Here is a 14,562-nt window from a genome sequence, read left to right on the forward strand (position 1 = left end):
TTTCGATACATCCCCATAAAAGCGTGTTCATTGTAGGTCATCCTCGGCCAATTCCCAATAACAAAGCTTTAGTAATAAATAAACTGCGAAGGAAAACATTACCTTGACTGATGAAAACTACCGCAAAAATCGCCCTGCTCGCACGTAATTATGCCACAGGTCAACGCTTACGTTGAGACTCGGTGATTATGTTGCATGCAAAATACACAGGCCATTTCCATAATAGCTCGAGAATACATGTATGTCGAGAACACACGACGTCGGGATATGTTTCATGGTGTTCAACTTTTTTTCATTCATCTTTTTGACAGTAGGGGTGTAACTGTTTTAAGTTATGTAACCTATTTCAGTTACTTTTTCAAGCATTTTATAACCTGTATTAGTTACAAAAATATAGTACACTCAGGTAAGCTATTCAAAAAGAGTCTTTTTGCTGTTCTCACAAAGTGACAGGTAATGAGAGGTAAAGTGTAATTAGTAGCAAACTGTGGTTAATCAAATTCTCTTTTAGTCTGATCATGACCTGATAAGCATAATGGGATGTTAAAGAGTTTTATAGCTTTAAAACTTTTGCGTAAGACTTTATCAGCCTTGCATAAAAAATTTTACTGGATAGCTGGAAAGATAAAAGTTCAAGGATTCTGGAAATAATTGCATTACTCTCATTTAAAATGAGGAATTGGCACAGGAGGGCTTTGTAGTATCTTATGATAACTGAAACAAGTTATGAAAGTATAAGCAGTAACTCAAATGGATTATAAACTGCGATAACTTAAAGGTAGTGTCTAGTCGTCCGGTAACTGGATGACTAGCCTGCGTTCTAGTTGTCCGGTAACCGGAAGACTAGCATTTCCCCTGGCGATTTTCTAGTCGTCCGGTAATCAATTTCTCGGTGAATAAGCAGTGTTCTGGTATAATTTTACCTGTTATTTATTTAAGATATCAATACCTATCTGCAAACAGAAATTTGTTTGAATACATGCCCAAGTGTATTGCTAATCTTCTCGAGAAATCTACTGCCTTTTCAGGCAATAAAATGGAAGTTTACAAAAATCAATAATGACGAAACGAATAAATGCAGATGATTGTGTTGTTGTCATCTTGCTCTATTATTACATGAGCACCGAACCATGCATCGTGCATTATAATGTTTTCTATTTGTTACTGTTGCTTTTATTGCGAATTTTTTTTTTATTAGTGTATGTTTGAGATGTCTTTGTGGTACCATATTTTGGTGTGTATAGGTCGCGGTAATGTATAGTCCGCATCTAATTTTTGCTCTGGAAATGGTCGGAAAATTTAACTTCTAGCGTATTAGTCGCAGTTTAATTTCGGATTTTTTCCCCAGCAATATTTATATTTACCGGCAAAAAAGTTATGGCGGCGGCCATATTGATGCCGCGGACTGAATTATTATCAGAACCCGATTGGTGGAAATTGGACTGTGTTGTTTTCGTTCCCAACCGTTTCGTACCAACAGTAGTATCGGTAACAGACTACATCAAAGAAAAGCGGCTTTTTGACACTAATTGGCAGCAGACGGTTTGCGTTTACATTCTGTTATCATGCAAGTTTAAGTGTGAATTGTTTGCACAGCAATTATAACACCTTTCCGTGTCGTGTAATTAACCGCGTTCTTTTGATTCTGAGTAAAAAGATTAACAAAATATCTCTTTTTGGAATTTTTTCTTTTATTTAAAAATCAAAAGTAAAAAATAATCATTCAAGTTTTTTAATGCGCTAAGAATTAGTATAAACAATGTTTGGAATTGAGGACGGATCTGTCCGGATTTTATCCAACCTGGAGTACATGTCAATGGCGTCCAGTAAAATGAAAGTAGAAACAAACGTAATTCAGATTGCAAAACATCTTTGAATTAAAGTCATCCGTAATTTTAATAGTCTGTATGGGTTATTTACGATATATTTTATTGAAAGTAACCGCTATTGGTTGAAAAACCGCTGATATTGATATTTTTTATCCATTTTGTTCGTTCGTAACAGATGCACGTAATTTTGCGAGAGCTACGGTCAGAAAATTGGCCCGAAAAAAAAAACTGCTGGCAATGTTCTGTCGTATAGGTCGCAGGAACTTTTTCAGGCAGCAAAATGGGAAGAAAAAGTGCGACCTATACACACCAAAATACGGTATATGAAAAATATCTGAATACAATAGCATGACAATATGAGAGGTTCTTCTCGATATATGTTGTACTCCTTAGAAGGACTTTTGTTGTCTTTAAAAGGACAGTTTATTAGTCTTAAATGTAATAAGACAGATAGCGGAACGCATCTGCAATGCTACTCGCAAAGTCGTGTTCATGACATGGTCACAGGTGGGTTCCGTCTTTCGGGTCATTGCTGTCATTGCCTATGAGTGAATCGCCGTGGTGCCAGATTTTGTATGGGTGCAACTTAAACAGAATTTTGTTAAGGCACTATCATAGCTTGTTATAGCGCCGGTGATGTCTGTGGAACAGCGAACCGAATACAACCAGTCTCACCTCTCTTGATGTCAACTCGTTGTAGATGTTTAAAAGAGATTTCATCAGCTCCTTGTTGGTTAAGTGATAGCATGTCATTCTCCCCGACTTGAATAAAAATGATGTCATATTTAGCTACGTGAGCTTGTTGAAGAAGTTTTTGAAGTCGCTTCACCCCTAATTATCGCAGTTTGTAGGATTAATACAATTAACACAATGATTTATGCAATGCTCATCAATAAACGTTTTTCACGTGTTTTGGACGAAAAGCATGTGCTTTTGACAATGGTGATGACCCTTTAATCCTTTAATCTTTATACTTTTTTGTATTAATTACCCGTATTTGTACACAATTTACTTTTATGTTCCTTTGATACAGAATGTTTTAAAATATCAAAAGACGCAAGCATTTTAAAATTAAATTTAATTATGCGGCGTCTTTAATGAGCAAAGTGGAATGTCACACATTTTAATTTCGATGTAATGAGCAACTGACGAGTTATGAAAATGAAACTTATATAAACCTTATAAATTCGATACCATACTGTCATATGAGAATACTGTGTTCAATTATGGCTTCCCAGACTGTGTCTTTCACAGCTGGAGAAAAATTCTCCAATTTCAATGATCTTGCATCCAAAACTGACCGTTATCAGCCGGTAAATAATGTTCAGTTGTACAAATGTGATTCTCATGCAATAGAAGCGTACCAAAAACGCTGTCCAAAACGGAACTTTAACGCCAATCTCAAGTTTGCAGAAATCACATATGCCTGTATACACGGAGGGAAGAAATTCAAATCCCTTGGAACCGGTCAGCGTGCTCAAAGGTAAGAAATTTAAGTGTATCTTAATGCATGAAACCGCCATTTGTTACTTTGCCAATATCTCAACAAGAGCTCGTCGAACACGAAATGCCCCCCTTGATGCATTCAGTAATTGCACAAGGAACAGAAATTATAAGCTAACTGTAAACAAAAGTTCAACTGTTCTGGTCCAATCTGACCTTGACCTTTAACCTATTAACCTAACAAGAGATCACAGAGTGATCTTGGCACCGACCACTGAGCCATTTTTAAATGTTCCAAATTTCAAGACTAGCTCAAGATCAGAATCAAGGTTAAATTTCATTTCGGTACAAAACACTGTGCATGTGGTCCAAATTTGAAAGCTGTGGCTTGAGAAATGTGAAAGTAGGTCACTAGATCAATTTCAAGGTCAAAGTTCATTTCGGTAGACAGAACTATGCATGTGCTTCAGATCTGGAGGCTGTAGCTTGAGAAATGTGAAAGTAGATACTAGGTAAAAATCAATGTCAAATTTCAATTCAGAACACAAAAATATGCAAGCAGTCCAAATTTGAAGCCTGCAGCTTCAGAAATGTCAAAGTAGGTCACTAGGTCAATCTGAAGATCAAAGTCCCATTTTGGTACACAAAGCTATACAATGTGGTCCAAATTTAAAGGCTGTAGCTTGAGAAATGTGAAAGTAGGTCACTAGGTCAAAATCAAGGTCAAATTTTATTTCAAAACACAAAACTATGCGTTTGGTCCAAATTTGAAGCCTGTACCTTCAAAAATGTGAAAGTAGGTCATTAGGTCAATAACAAGGTCAAAGTTTGTTTCGGTACACAAACCTATGTATGTGGTCCAAATTTGAAGGCTGTAGCTACAGAAATGTGAAAGTAGGTCACTAGGTCAAGATCAAGGTCAACTCATGTCAAAGTTCATCTTGCCACTTAAAACAATACATGTGGTCCAAATTTGAATGATGTAGGTTATAGACCTGAAGATTCTAAGTTTTTCCCTATTTAAGTCTATAAGAACCATGTGACCCCCGGGGTGGGGCCATATTTTTACCCTAGAGGGATAATTTGAACAAACTTGGTAGAGAACCACTAGATGATGCTACATTACAAATATCAAAGCCCTAGTCTTTGTGGTTTGGACAAGAAGATTTTCAAAGTTTTTCCCTATATAAGTCTATGTAAACCATGTGACCCCCAGGGCGGGGCCATATTTGACCCTAAGGGAATAATTTGGACAATCTTAGTAGAGGACTACTAGATGATGTCATATACAAAATATCAAAGCCCTAGGACCTGTGGTTTTGGACATGAGGTTTTTCAAAGTTTTTTCCTATATAAGTCTATATAAACCATGTGACCCCCGGGGTGGGGCCATATTTGACCCCAGGGAAATAATCTGAACAATCTTGGTACAGGACCACTAGATTTTGCTACATACCAAATATCAAAGCCCTAGGCCCTGTGGTTTTGGACAAGAAGATCAGAAACCGTTTAACTGTTCCTGGCAAATGTGACCTTGACCTTTGACCTAATGACCTCAAAATCAATAGGGGTCATCTACTGGTCATGACCAACCTCACTATCAATTTTCTTGACAATAGGCCTAAGCGTTCTTGAGTTATTGCCCAGGAACCATTTTACTGTTCCTGGTCACTGTGACCTTGACCTTTGACATACTGACCTCAAAATCAATAGGGGTCATCTGCTGGTCATGAACAACCTCCACATCAACATTCATGATCCTAGGCCCAAGCGTTTTTGAGTTATCATCCGGAAACCGTTTTACTGTTCAGGGTCACTGTGACCTTGACCTTTGACATACTAACCTCAAAATCAATAGGGGTCATCTGCTGGTCATGACCAACCTCCATATCAACATTCATGATCATAGGCCCAAGCGTTCTTGAGTTATCATCCGGAAACCGTTTTACTGTTCAGGGTCACTGTGACCTTGACCTTTGAAATACTAACCTCAAAATCAACAGGGGTCATCTGCTGGTAATGACCAACCTCCCTATCAACTTTCATGATCCTAGGACCAAGCGTTCTTGAGTTATAATCCGGAAACAGTTTTACTAATCAGGGTCACTGTGACCTTGACCTTTGACATACAGATCTCAAAATCAATAGGGGTCATCTGCTGGTGATGATCAACCTCCCTATCAATTTTCATGATTCTAGGCCATAGCGTTCTTAAGTTATAATCCGGAAATGGATTGGTCTACATACAGACTGACTGACCGACCGACCGACCGACCGACAGACCGACCGACCGTCAGACGGACAGACATCTGCAAAACAATATACCTCTCCTTCTTCGAAGGGGGGCATAAAAATACTGCAAGTCATCATTTTTTAAATTTTTTTTGCAATTCTGTTAACGCCTAGAAAAATAGATTGTTGTTACAGCCAAATCAAACATCTGAACCGCGCCATGGGAAAACCAACATAGTGGCTTTGCGACCAACATGTATCCAGACCAGCCTGCGCTGGTTGGTTTTCCCATGGCGCGGCTCATATACACTCGAAACCCTTTATAACGCTATTCGATATACCGCGGTATTCGGTATAACGCGGTAAGGTCTTGGCTCCCAAATTTTCAAAAAAAAAAATTTAAACAAGAGGGCCATGATGGCCCTATATCACTCACCTGTTATCACTGCCCTTGAGGACAAGAAAATCCTCAGAAAAAATATCTAAGTCCAAAGGACAGGAACAACTAAGGGAAGAAATTAAACCAAAAAGAAAAAAAATTCTTACAAGGTACAGATATGTCAAAATACACCTAAAAATTGGAGGTACCATCCATGTTGTATCACAGAAAAGTGATCTCGCTTTTCCCTACGGCCAATAATAAAAAAGTTACTAAAAACAAGCTATTTATAGTAAGGTAAAAGGGAATTAATTAAAAAAACAAGAGGACCATGATGGTCCTGAATCGCTCACCTCTTCCCATATGACCAAGTTTTGAGTATGACGTCATTTTTTCTATTATCTGACATAGTGACCTAGTTTTTGAGCTCATGTGACCCAGTTCTGAACTTGACCTAGATATTATCAAGATAAAAATTCTGACCAATTTTTATGAAGATCCATTGAAAAATATGGTCTCTAGATCGGTCAAAAGATTTAAATAATTTTAGACCTACTGACCTAGTTTTTGACCGCAGTTGACCCAGTTTCAAATTTGACTTAGATATCATCAAGATGAACATTCAGACCAACTTTCATACAGATCCCATGAAAAGTATGGCCTCTAGAGAGGTCACAAGGTTTTTTTATTATTTGACCTACTGACCTAGTTTTTTATGGCATGTGACCCAGTTTCAAACTTGACCTAGATATCATCAAGATGAACATTCTGACCAATTTTTATGGAGATCCATTCACAAGTATGGTCTCTAGAGAGGTCACAAGGTTTTTCTATTTTTAGACCTAATGACCTAGTTTTTGACCGCACATGACCCTGTTTCAAACTGGACCTAGATATCATCAAGATGAACATTCAGACCAATTTTCATACAGATCCCATGAAAAATATGGCCTTTAGAGAGGTCACAAGGTTTTTCTATTATTTGACCTACTGACCTAGTTTTTGACCGCACATGACCCACTTTCAAACTTGACCTAGATATCATCAAGATGAACATTCAGACCAATTTTCATACAGATCCCATGAAAAATATGGCCTCTAGAGAGGTCACAAGGTTTTTCTATTATTTGACCTACTGACCTAGTTTTTGACCGCACATGACCCACTTTCGAACTTGGCCTAGATATCATCAAGGTGAACATTCTGACCAATTTTCATGAAGATCTCATGAAATATATGGCCTCTAGAGAGGTCACAAGGTTTTTCTATTTTTAGACCTACTGACCTAGTTTTTGACCGCACATGACCCAGTTTCGAACTTGACCTAGATATCATCAAGATGAACATTCAGACCAACTTTCATACATATCCCATGAAAAATATGGCCTCTAGAGAGGTCACAAGGTTTTTCTATTATTTGGCCTACTGACCTAGTTTTTGATGGCACGTGACCCAGTTTCTAACTTGACCTAGATATTATCAAGGTGAACGTTTTCACTAATTTTCATGAAGATCTTGTGAAATATATGGCTTCTAGAGAGGTCACAAGGTTTTTCTATTTTTAGACCTACTGACCTAGTTTTTGATGGCACGTGACCCAGTTTAAAACTTGACCTAGATATCATCAAGGTGAACATTCTGACCAAGTTTCATGAAGATCTTGTGAAATATATGGCCTCTAGAGAGGTCACAAGGTTTTTCTATTTTTAGACCTACTGACCTAGTTTTTGAAGGCACGTGACCCAGTTTCGAACTTGACCTAGATATCATCAAGATGAACATTCTGATCAACTTTCATAAAGATCCCATGAAAAATGTGACCTCTAGAGTGGTCACAAGCAAAAGTTTACGGACGGACACACGCTCGCACGGACGCACGGACGACGGACACCGCGCGATCACAAAAGCTCACCTTGTCACTTTGTGACAGGTGAGCTAAAAATGATTGTAAGTTAACAAAAGAAGGATCTGCCAAATAAATCTGTTGACATAAATGAAATTTCAGATCAGTATCTTCATTAGTTACTGAGATATACCCATTTTAATTTGAAACAAGCAAATTCGATGAATTGGTATCCCCCGCCGAAAGGGTTTGTGGTGAGGAATGGCAAAAAGATATATCCGGCAAAAAGTTAAGGATGTTAATAAGAAGCAAATAATTTCATTAATCAAAATCAATTTAACAGAAAACAAATGTTTAATTAAAGAGTACACAATAAATGTATGATACTTTGATCCGGACTAAAGAATTTATTTTGAATGGGATATGCTTACTGTAATAAGCTTAGCTTTTAAAATTAAATGCAGTTAATTGAAATGTGAGCTTGAAGTTTAACTGGAATGAAATATTGTCTTTGAGTGGTTTGGCACCAGGTGTTGCTGTTTTACATGTACATTTGAACTTAAAAGATCAGATGTCCTTAAGAGAACACAGATAAGACATCTTGAACATGGCTGAGGGCAAGGTTTGTGCAGTCACAACTTAACATGTTGAAGGTTTGAACATTTAAAAAAAAAAAAAAAGGATGGAAATATATATATCTATATATAGATATATGTATATATTTATTTTTTTAGGGGCTGGGGGTGCAGGGGAACGGGAGAGGAAACAAAATTTCACATGCTGATTATAAATATTGATTGAAAATTAAAAATGAAAAAAAAAAAGGTAAAAGGGTGAAGTTGGAGTGGGGGGGGGAGCAGAGGATGCATGATCAGTGGTGAGCATGACTGGGTGGAGAAGTGAGGTGGGGGAATAGTACAACTTGGAAGGTTTGAAAAAAATCTAAAATAAATGAAAAAAAAAAAATTGGGAGTGGGGGGGAGTGGTGTTGGGAGGGGGAGGGGGTGTGACCAAGGCAAGTGGGTGACCAGGTGTGGGTGCGCAACTTCACATGTTTATAATAAATGTTCACAGAAAAGAATGAAAGAAATTTAATGAAATTCTGCCAAATGGTAAGTTTGTTATGTACAAATATGTGAATTTTTAGACAATTAAAGGGCAATAACTCTGAAGTTACAAAAAGAAATCCGTACAAAATTGTCTGTGCACAACCATATTATAGTGCTCTAAATTCTGTTAAAGTTTCATAGTTCTAGGTCAAATATATCAAAAGTTATGATGCAGAAATTGGCATATCTATAGATCTATAGTACCCTATATAGTTAACACTAGAAACTTCTAAGGGCCATAACCCTGGTGTTACTTGGGCAATCTGTCTGAAACTTGATGGGCCCCATAACCTCATAGTGGTGAACATGTATATTAAGTTTGTTTGAAAAAAATCTAAAATAAGGAATGAATTTTTTGTTTGTTTTTTTTGTAGGGGGGGGGGGGGGGGTGTCGGGGGATAGGGGGGGGGTGTGTGATCAAGGTAAGGGGGCGACCAGGTGTGGGTACACAACTTCACATGTTTACAATAAATGTTCATGGAAAAGAATGAAAGAAATTTAATGAAATTCTACAAAATGGTAAGTTTGTTATGTACAAATATGTGGATTTTTATACAATTAAAGGGCAATAACTCTTAATTTACAAATAAATCCAAATGAAATTGTGTGTACACAACCACATTATGGTGATCTAAATTCTGGATAAGTTTCATAGTTCTAGGTCAAATATATCAAAAGTTATGATGCAGAAATTGCCATATTTATAGTACCCTATATAATTAACACTAGAAACTTCTAAGGGCCATAACTCTGGTGTTACTTGGGCAATCTGACTGAAACTTGACGGGCCACAAGAACTCATTGTGGTGAACATGTATATGAAGTTTTAAATAAATATTCCCAACCATTTCCTAGATATGGCTCCGGACGGACGGAAAGACGGAAGGACGGACGGACGGAAAGACGGACGGACGGACAACGCCAAAACTATATCCCTCCGACTTTCGTCGGGGGATAATAAAGGGAGGTAATTTGACATAAAATCAGTCCATAGTTATCTACCCTCATTGGCTCAGTCCAACTAATGACAATAATGAAATTTCAAATAAGTCCTATAAGTACTTACTGGTATAAATCCATTTTGATTACAATCAGGGGAGGTAATCAGATATAAAATAACTCTGGAACCTACGAATGGACCTGATATGTCATGGAATCCAAGATTTATTGTTGTTGAAGATATTAATGAAGTTTGTATCAAATAAAACCACAAATGAAGTCTCTATATGGCTGCAAAAGCCAAAATAGCCAATTTTGGACCTTTAAGGAGCCATAACTCTGGAACCCATGAAGGAATCTGGCCAGTTCAAGAAAGGAACCAAGATCTTGTAGTGATACAAGTTTTGTGCAAGTTTGGTTAAAATAAAATCATAAATGAAGCTGCTATTGTGCAGACAAGGTCAAAATAACTAATTTTGGCCCTTTCAGGGGCCATAACTCTGGAATCCATTATGGGATCTGGCCGATTCAAGAAAGGAACCGAGATCTTATGGTGACACAAGTTTTGTGCAAGTTTGATTAAATTCAAATCATAAATGAAGCTGCTATTGTGCAGACAATGTCAAAATAGCTAATTCTGGCCCTTTCAGGGGTCATCACTCTGGATCCTATAATGGAATCTGGCCAGTTCAAGAAAGGAACTAAGATCATATGTTGATACAAGTTGTGTGCAAGTTTGGTTAAAATAAAATCATAAATGAAGCTACTATTGTGCAGACAAGGTCAAAATAGCTAATTCTGGCCCTTTCAGGGGCCATAACTCTGGAACCCATAATGGAATCTGACCAGTTCAAGAAAGGAACCAAGATCTTATGGTGATACAAGTTGTGTGCCAGTTTGGTAAAAATCCAATTATAAATAAAGCTGCTATTGTGCAGACAAGGTCAAAATTGCTAATTTTGGCCCTTTCAGGGGCCATAACTCTGGAACCTGTAATGGGATCTGGCCAGTTCAAGAAAGGAACCGAGCTCTTATGGTGATACAAGTTGTGTGCAAGTTTGGTTAAAATAAAATCATAAATGAAACCACTATCGTGCAGACAAGAAATTGTTGACGCCCGGACGGACTGACGACGGACGAAGGGTGATCACAAAAGCTCACCTTGTCACTATCATCCCATTCTCATTTTTTATTATCGTAGATCTAGATTATTTTACTATTTTCTATCTTATTTTATCCATTTTGTAAAACTGTTCGCGTTTTCTCTCCTTGGTAACTCTACATTTTTATTTATTTTCCACGTGTTTAAAAACCCAGCGCTATTGTAATTTACACAACCGCGCGCTTCTCACACAGCGTTATATGTTTACTTCCGGGATTCAGAATTTCAACTTTCTTTTAGAATTACGACGAAATGGGAAGATGACACAGCGTTATAATTTTTTATATGTATTTTTCAGTAGCATATAAGGTAAATCAATGTCCCGTTTATACGCTTCGAATTTGTTATTTTAAAGGAAGCAGCGTTCAAAATACGTCTAATGCATTACGGGGTATTGCGCAATCGGCATATACAGCCAACCCGCGTTATAAATTTAACCCCGCCAGATCCACGGTCTCGAACCTTGGACCCCAACGACAGCGTTATAAAGGGGTCCCAGGGTATCTAAAAGAAAATGAACAAAATTATATCACTGTACTGATATAACTGATGCTTGTCATTTTGATATAATATTAGCTAAAATATACAGCTAAATATAATTTATTATGTAACGTGGACATCGAGCCTTTATTATAGTACACATGTATTAAACGTCAAAATGAAATACAAATCAAAATATTGGCAAAAGCTGAATTATTCAAAAACTGATTTTATGTAGTTTTAACCAAAATACACATCCAGGAAGCATAGAATAGTTAAAGAAAATACAGAAGTTATAACAGTTCCGGCAACGGAAAGAAAATCTTACGTTTTCATGATAGCAAATGATCGAACTGACGTCAAAAATCACGTCACCGACTCGACTTACATCTTACTAGACGTTTTTCTGATGCTTCTGCATAATTCTATGTCAGATTAGAATTATAATAACTATCAAATCTAAATGCAATTACAGATTCCCAATGTTCGACATCAACATACGACGTCATGTATAATTTTAAAAACTAAATTTTATTAACTTATATCATATTGGCAAAGTAGGAAATGTCGGGAAAGCTGTTTTGTTCTCCGAATGTTAGTGTATATATATTCGGTACAGGATAAAAAGTTGTGTACAATTAAAAACGATGTTGCATTTTGGAAGAGAATGAGAAATAATGTCATAAAGTAATTCCTACAATCTGAGCCACTACATGTAATGTTACAATGGTTTTCCTGTCTGTTAATGTATCAGCCAGTCTACTCTATGACAAAAAAAAGTGTAGCAAAATAATGTACTTATTATGAGTTTTATAGCTGAATATTAAATGATTATCAGTTAAATGTTAATTAGATGTGAAATACATTTGAGCCGCGCCATGAGAAAACCAACATAGTGCAAGTTCGACCAGCATGGATCAAGACCAGCATGAGCATCCATACAGCCTGGTTAGGACCAATGCTGTTCGTTTTCAAAGCCTATTGCAATTAAAGACAAAAATTAGCGAACAGCACTGATCATGACCAGTCTGCGCGGATGTACTATGTTCTCAATGCGCGGCTCATTTGGGCGTCATTTACACTTGATAAATTATAAAATTATATAATAATTCAATGTCCATGTTCCTAATTGATACCACTTCAACATAACAAAGTTCTTCATTGTTATTCCTATTTTTATCAAGAGTTATCAAATTACTAAAGAATAACATGAAGAAACGACATGATAATCATTCTTATACATTTTAATCAGTTTTAATAGGAACATGTAAATAATCAGGAAAACAATTATGAAAAACAAGATTTTTACCTATAATAAATCATTCTCACAGTTTGGAATTAAATCGTTATGCCTATTCCAAAACAGTACACTTATTTTTTTTTCTATTTCATATATATATTTTGTAATTTTTATCATTAAAAAAAATTTGGGCCATAATGAGGGGCCTCCCCGTGGTGTGGCCTGGATGCATATGAACTGTTGACTGCATGGTATTTCGTCAGTTGATAGCACATATGTAACTAAATGCTCTCTAACAGCAAGATGACAACGATACAATCATCCGCTTCTATTCGTTTCGTCATTATTGATTTTTGTAAACTTCTGTTTTTTCGGCTGAAAATGCAGTAAATTTCTTGATAAGATTAAAAATACACTTTGGTATGTAATACATACATGATTATGTATTCAAACAAATTTTTGTTTGCAGGTAGGTATTGATATCTTAAATAAATAACAGGTAAAATTATACCAGAACACTGCTTATTCACTGAGAAATCGATTACCGGACGACTAGAAAATCGCCATGGGAAATGCTAGTTGTCCGGTAAGCGGACGACTACTAGACACTTCCTAACAACAGTTACACCACTGACTGAGTAGACAGCAAATTTTGCTTGGAACATCCCCCAGGTTTTTGACATCTTTGGCATGCCACATCTTTTGGCTTGTCGCGGTGGCTGCAAATGTCAGAAATTAAAAAGCAGCCATTCAGCGACAGTAAGCTTGTCTAAATTACTGCTAGCTGACTAAAGTGACTTAAATAAATCTTGTGTCCGGAAATAATTCTGATTTACTGGCCGGGTAGACACTACTTAAAATTAAATAAGCCAAGTGACAAATACTTACCAAGATTTGCACCAGGTTTTTTCTTAAATTTGTTTTTACCCATTTTAACAGTTACCTTTTATAATAGCACTAGCGTGGAGAAAGAGGAGAACGCCTAGGCTATATGCTGGACTTCGGTACAATAATTGCTCGGAAAATCTTCAAGGTCTGGCACTGCTATTGATTTTCCATAGGGTCAGGCCATTTTCATTACATTATTGCTAAAACTGTTTAACTTAAAGGCGTACGCTAGAATTCTCTGTATATGAGATGGGCGGAAATTTTCCCAATAACAGAATTTCTTTAAACTTTGGATATTGAAGGACAATCATCTAAGAAACAAAAATATGCAATAAAAATTATAGGTCACCGGTATCGAAAAAGAGTTATCTGCCCTTGAAAACGTCATTTTGGGGGGAAATGCGGTTTTCAAGGGCAGATAACTCTTTTTCGATACCGGTGACCTACGATTTTTATTGCATTTTTTTGTTTCTTAGGTGATTGTCCTTCAATATCCAAAGATTGAAGAAATTCTGTTATTGGGAAAATTTTCGCACCAAATTCTAGCATACGTCCTTAAGTTCTTCAGTTTTGGTCAGATTCGACTGTTAAACAGTACACCGTTGTAGAAAGTAGTTCAAGTAATCAAGCGGCTGATTGAACACACATTTTGGAGTAAAACTAGTACTGTGCAACTAAGGTCAAACACCACTAATTTCACTAGATACGAACAAATTCTCGGCCACCCATTTAAAAAGTTCTTGAAGTTAAGTGCTTTGTTTTTATTATATTTTCATGTTATTAAACATGTTTCTAGAACAAATTATTAAATAAGAGAGCAATATTTCGATATTTTGATATAGTTTATTACACATATTTAACATACATGTATTTCAGTTCTTACATTTTTCTTTCAGTCACACTAAAACACTTTATAACATTTATCAACATTCATACAATAATAAAAGTTTTTGAATATGTAAATTTAAATGAATAACAAATTGGTAAACTCATTAACGCATGGTGTGTGTGCGGTGCG

The 14,562-nt window shown here is 36.5% G+C and overlaps 1 protein-coding gene across 2 annotated transcripts in view; it reads right to left on the bottom strand.

The window, feature by feature from the left end:
- Positions 1-13,670, bottom strand: part of LOC123524457 (uncharacterized) — a 229,434-nt gene extending 215,764 nt beyond the window's left edge. For both annotated transcript variants that reach the window (XM_053538851.1, XM_045302666.2), the window contains exon 1: positions 13,545-13,670. In XM_053538851.1, coding sequence (XP_053394826.1) covers positions 13,545-13,587 — 43 coding nt within the window. In that variant the 5' untranslated portion in view covers positions 13,588-13,670. The remainder of the gene's footprint in view (positions 1-13,544) is intronic.
- Positions 13,671-14,562: the final 892 nt, after the last annotated feature.

The sequence above is a fragment of the Mercenaria mercenaria genome, chromosome 3, assembly GCF_021730395.1.
Source record: "Mercenaria mercenaria strain notata chromosome 3, MADL_Memer_1, whole genome shotgun sequence".
Lineage (NCBI taxonomy): Eukaryota > Metazoa > Mollusca > Bivalvia > Venerida > Veneridae > Mercenaria > Mercenaria mercenaria.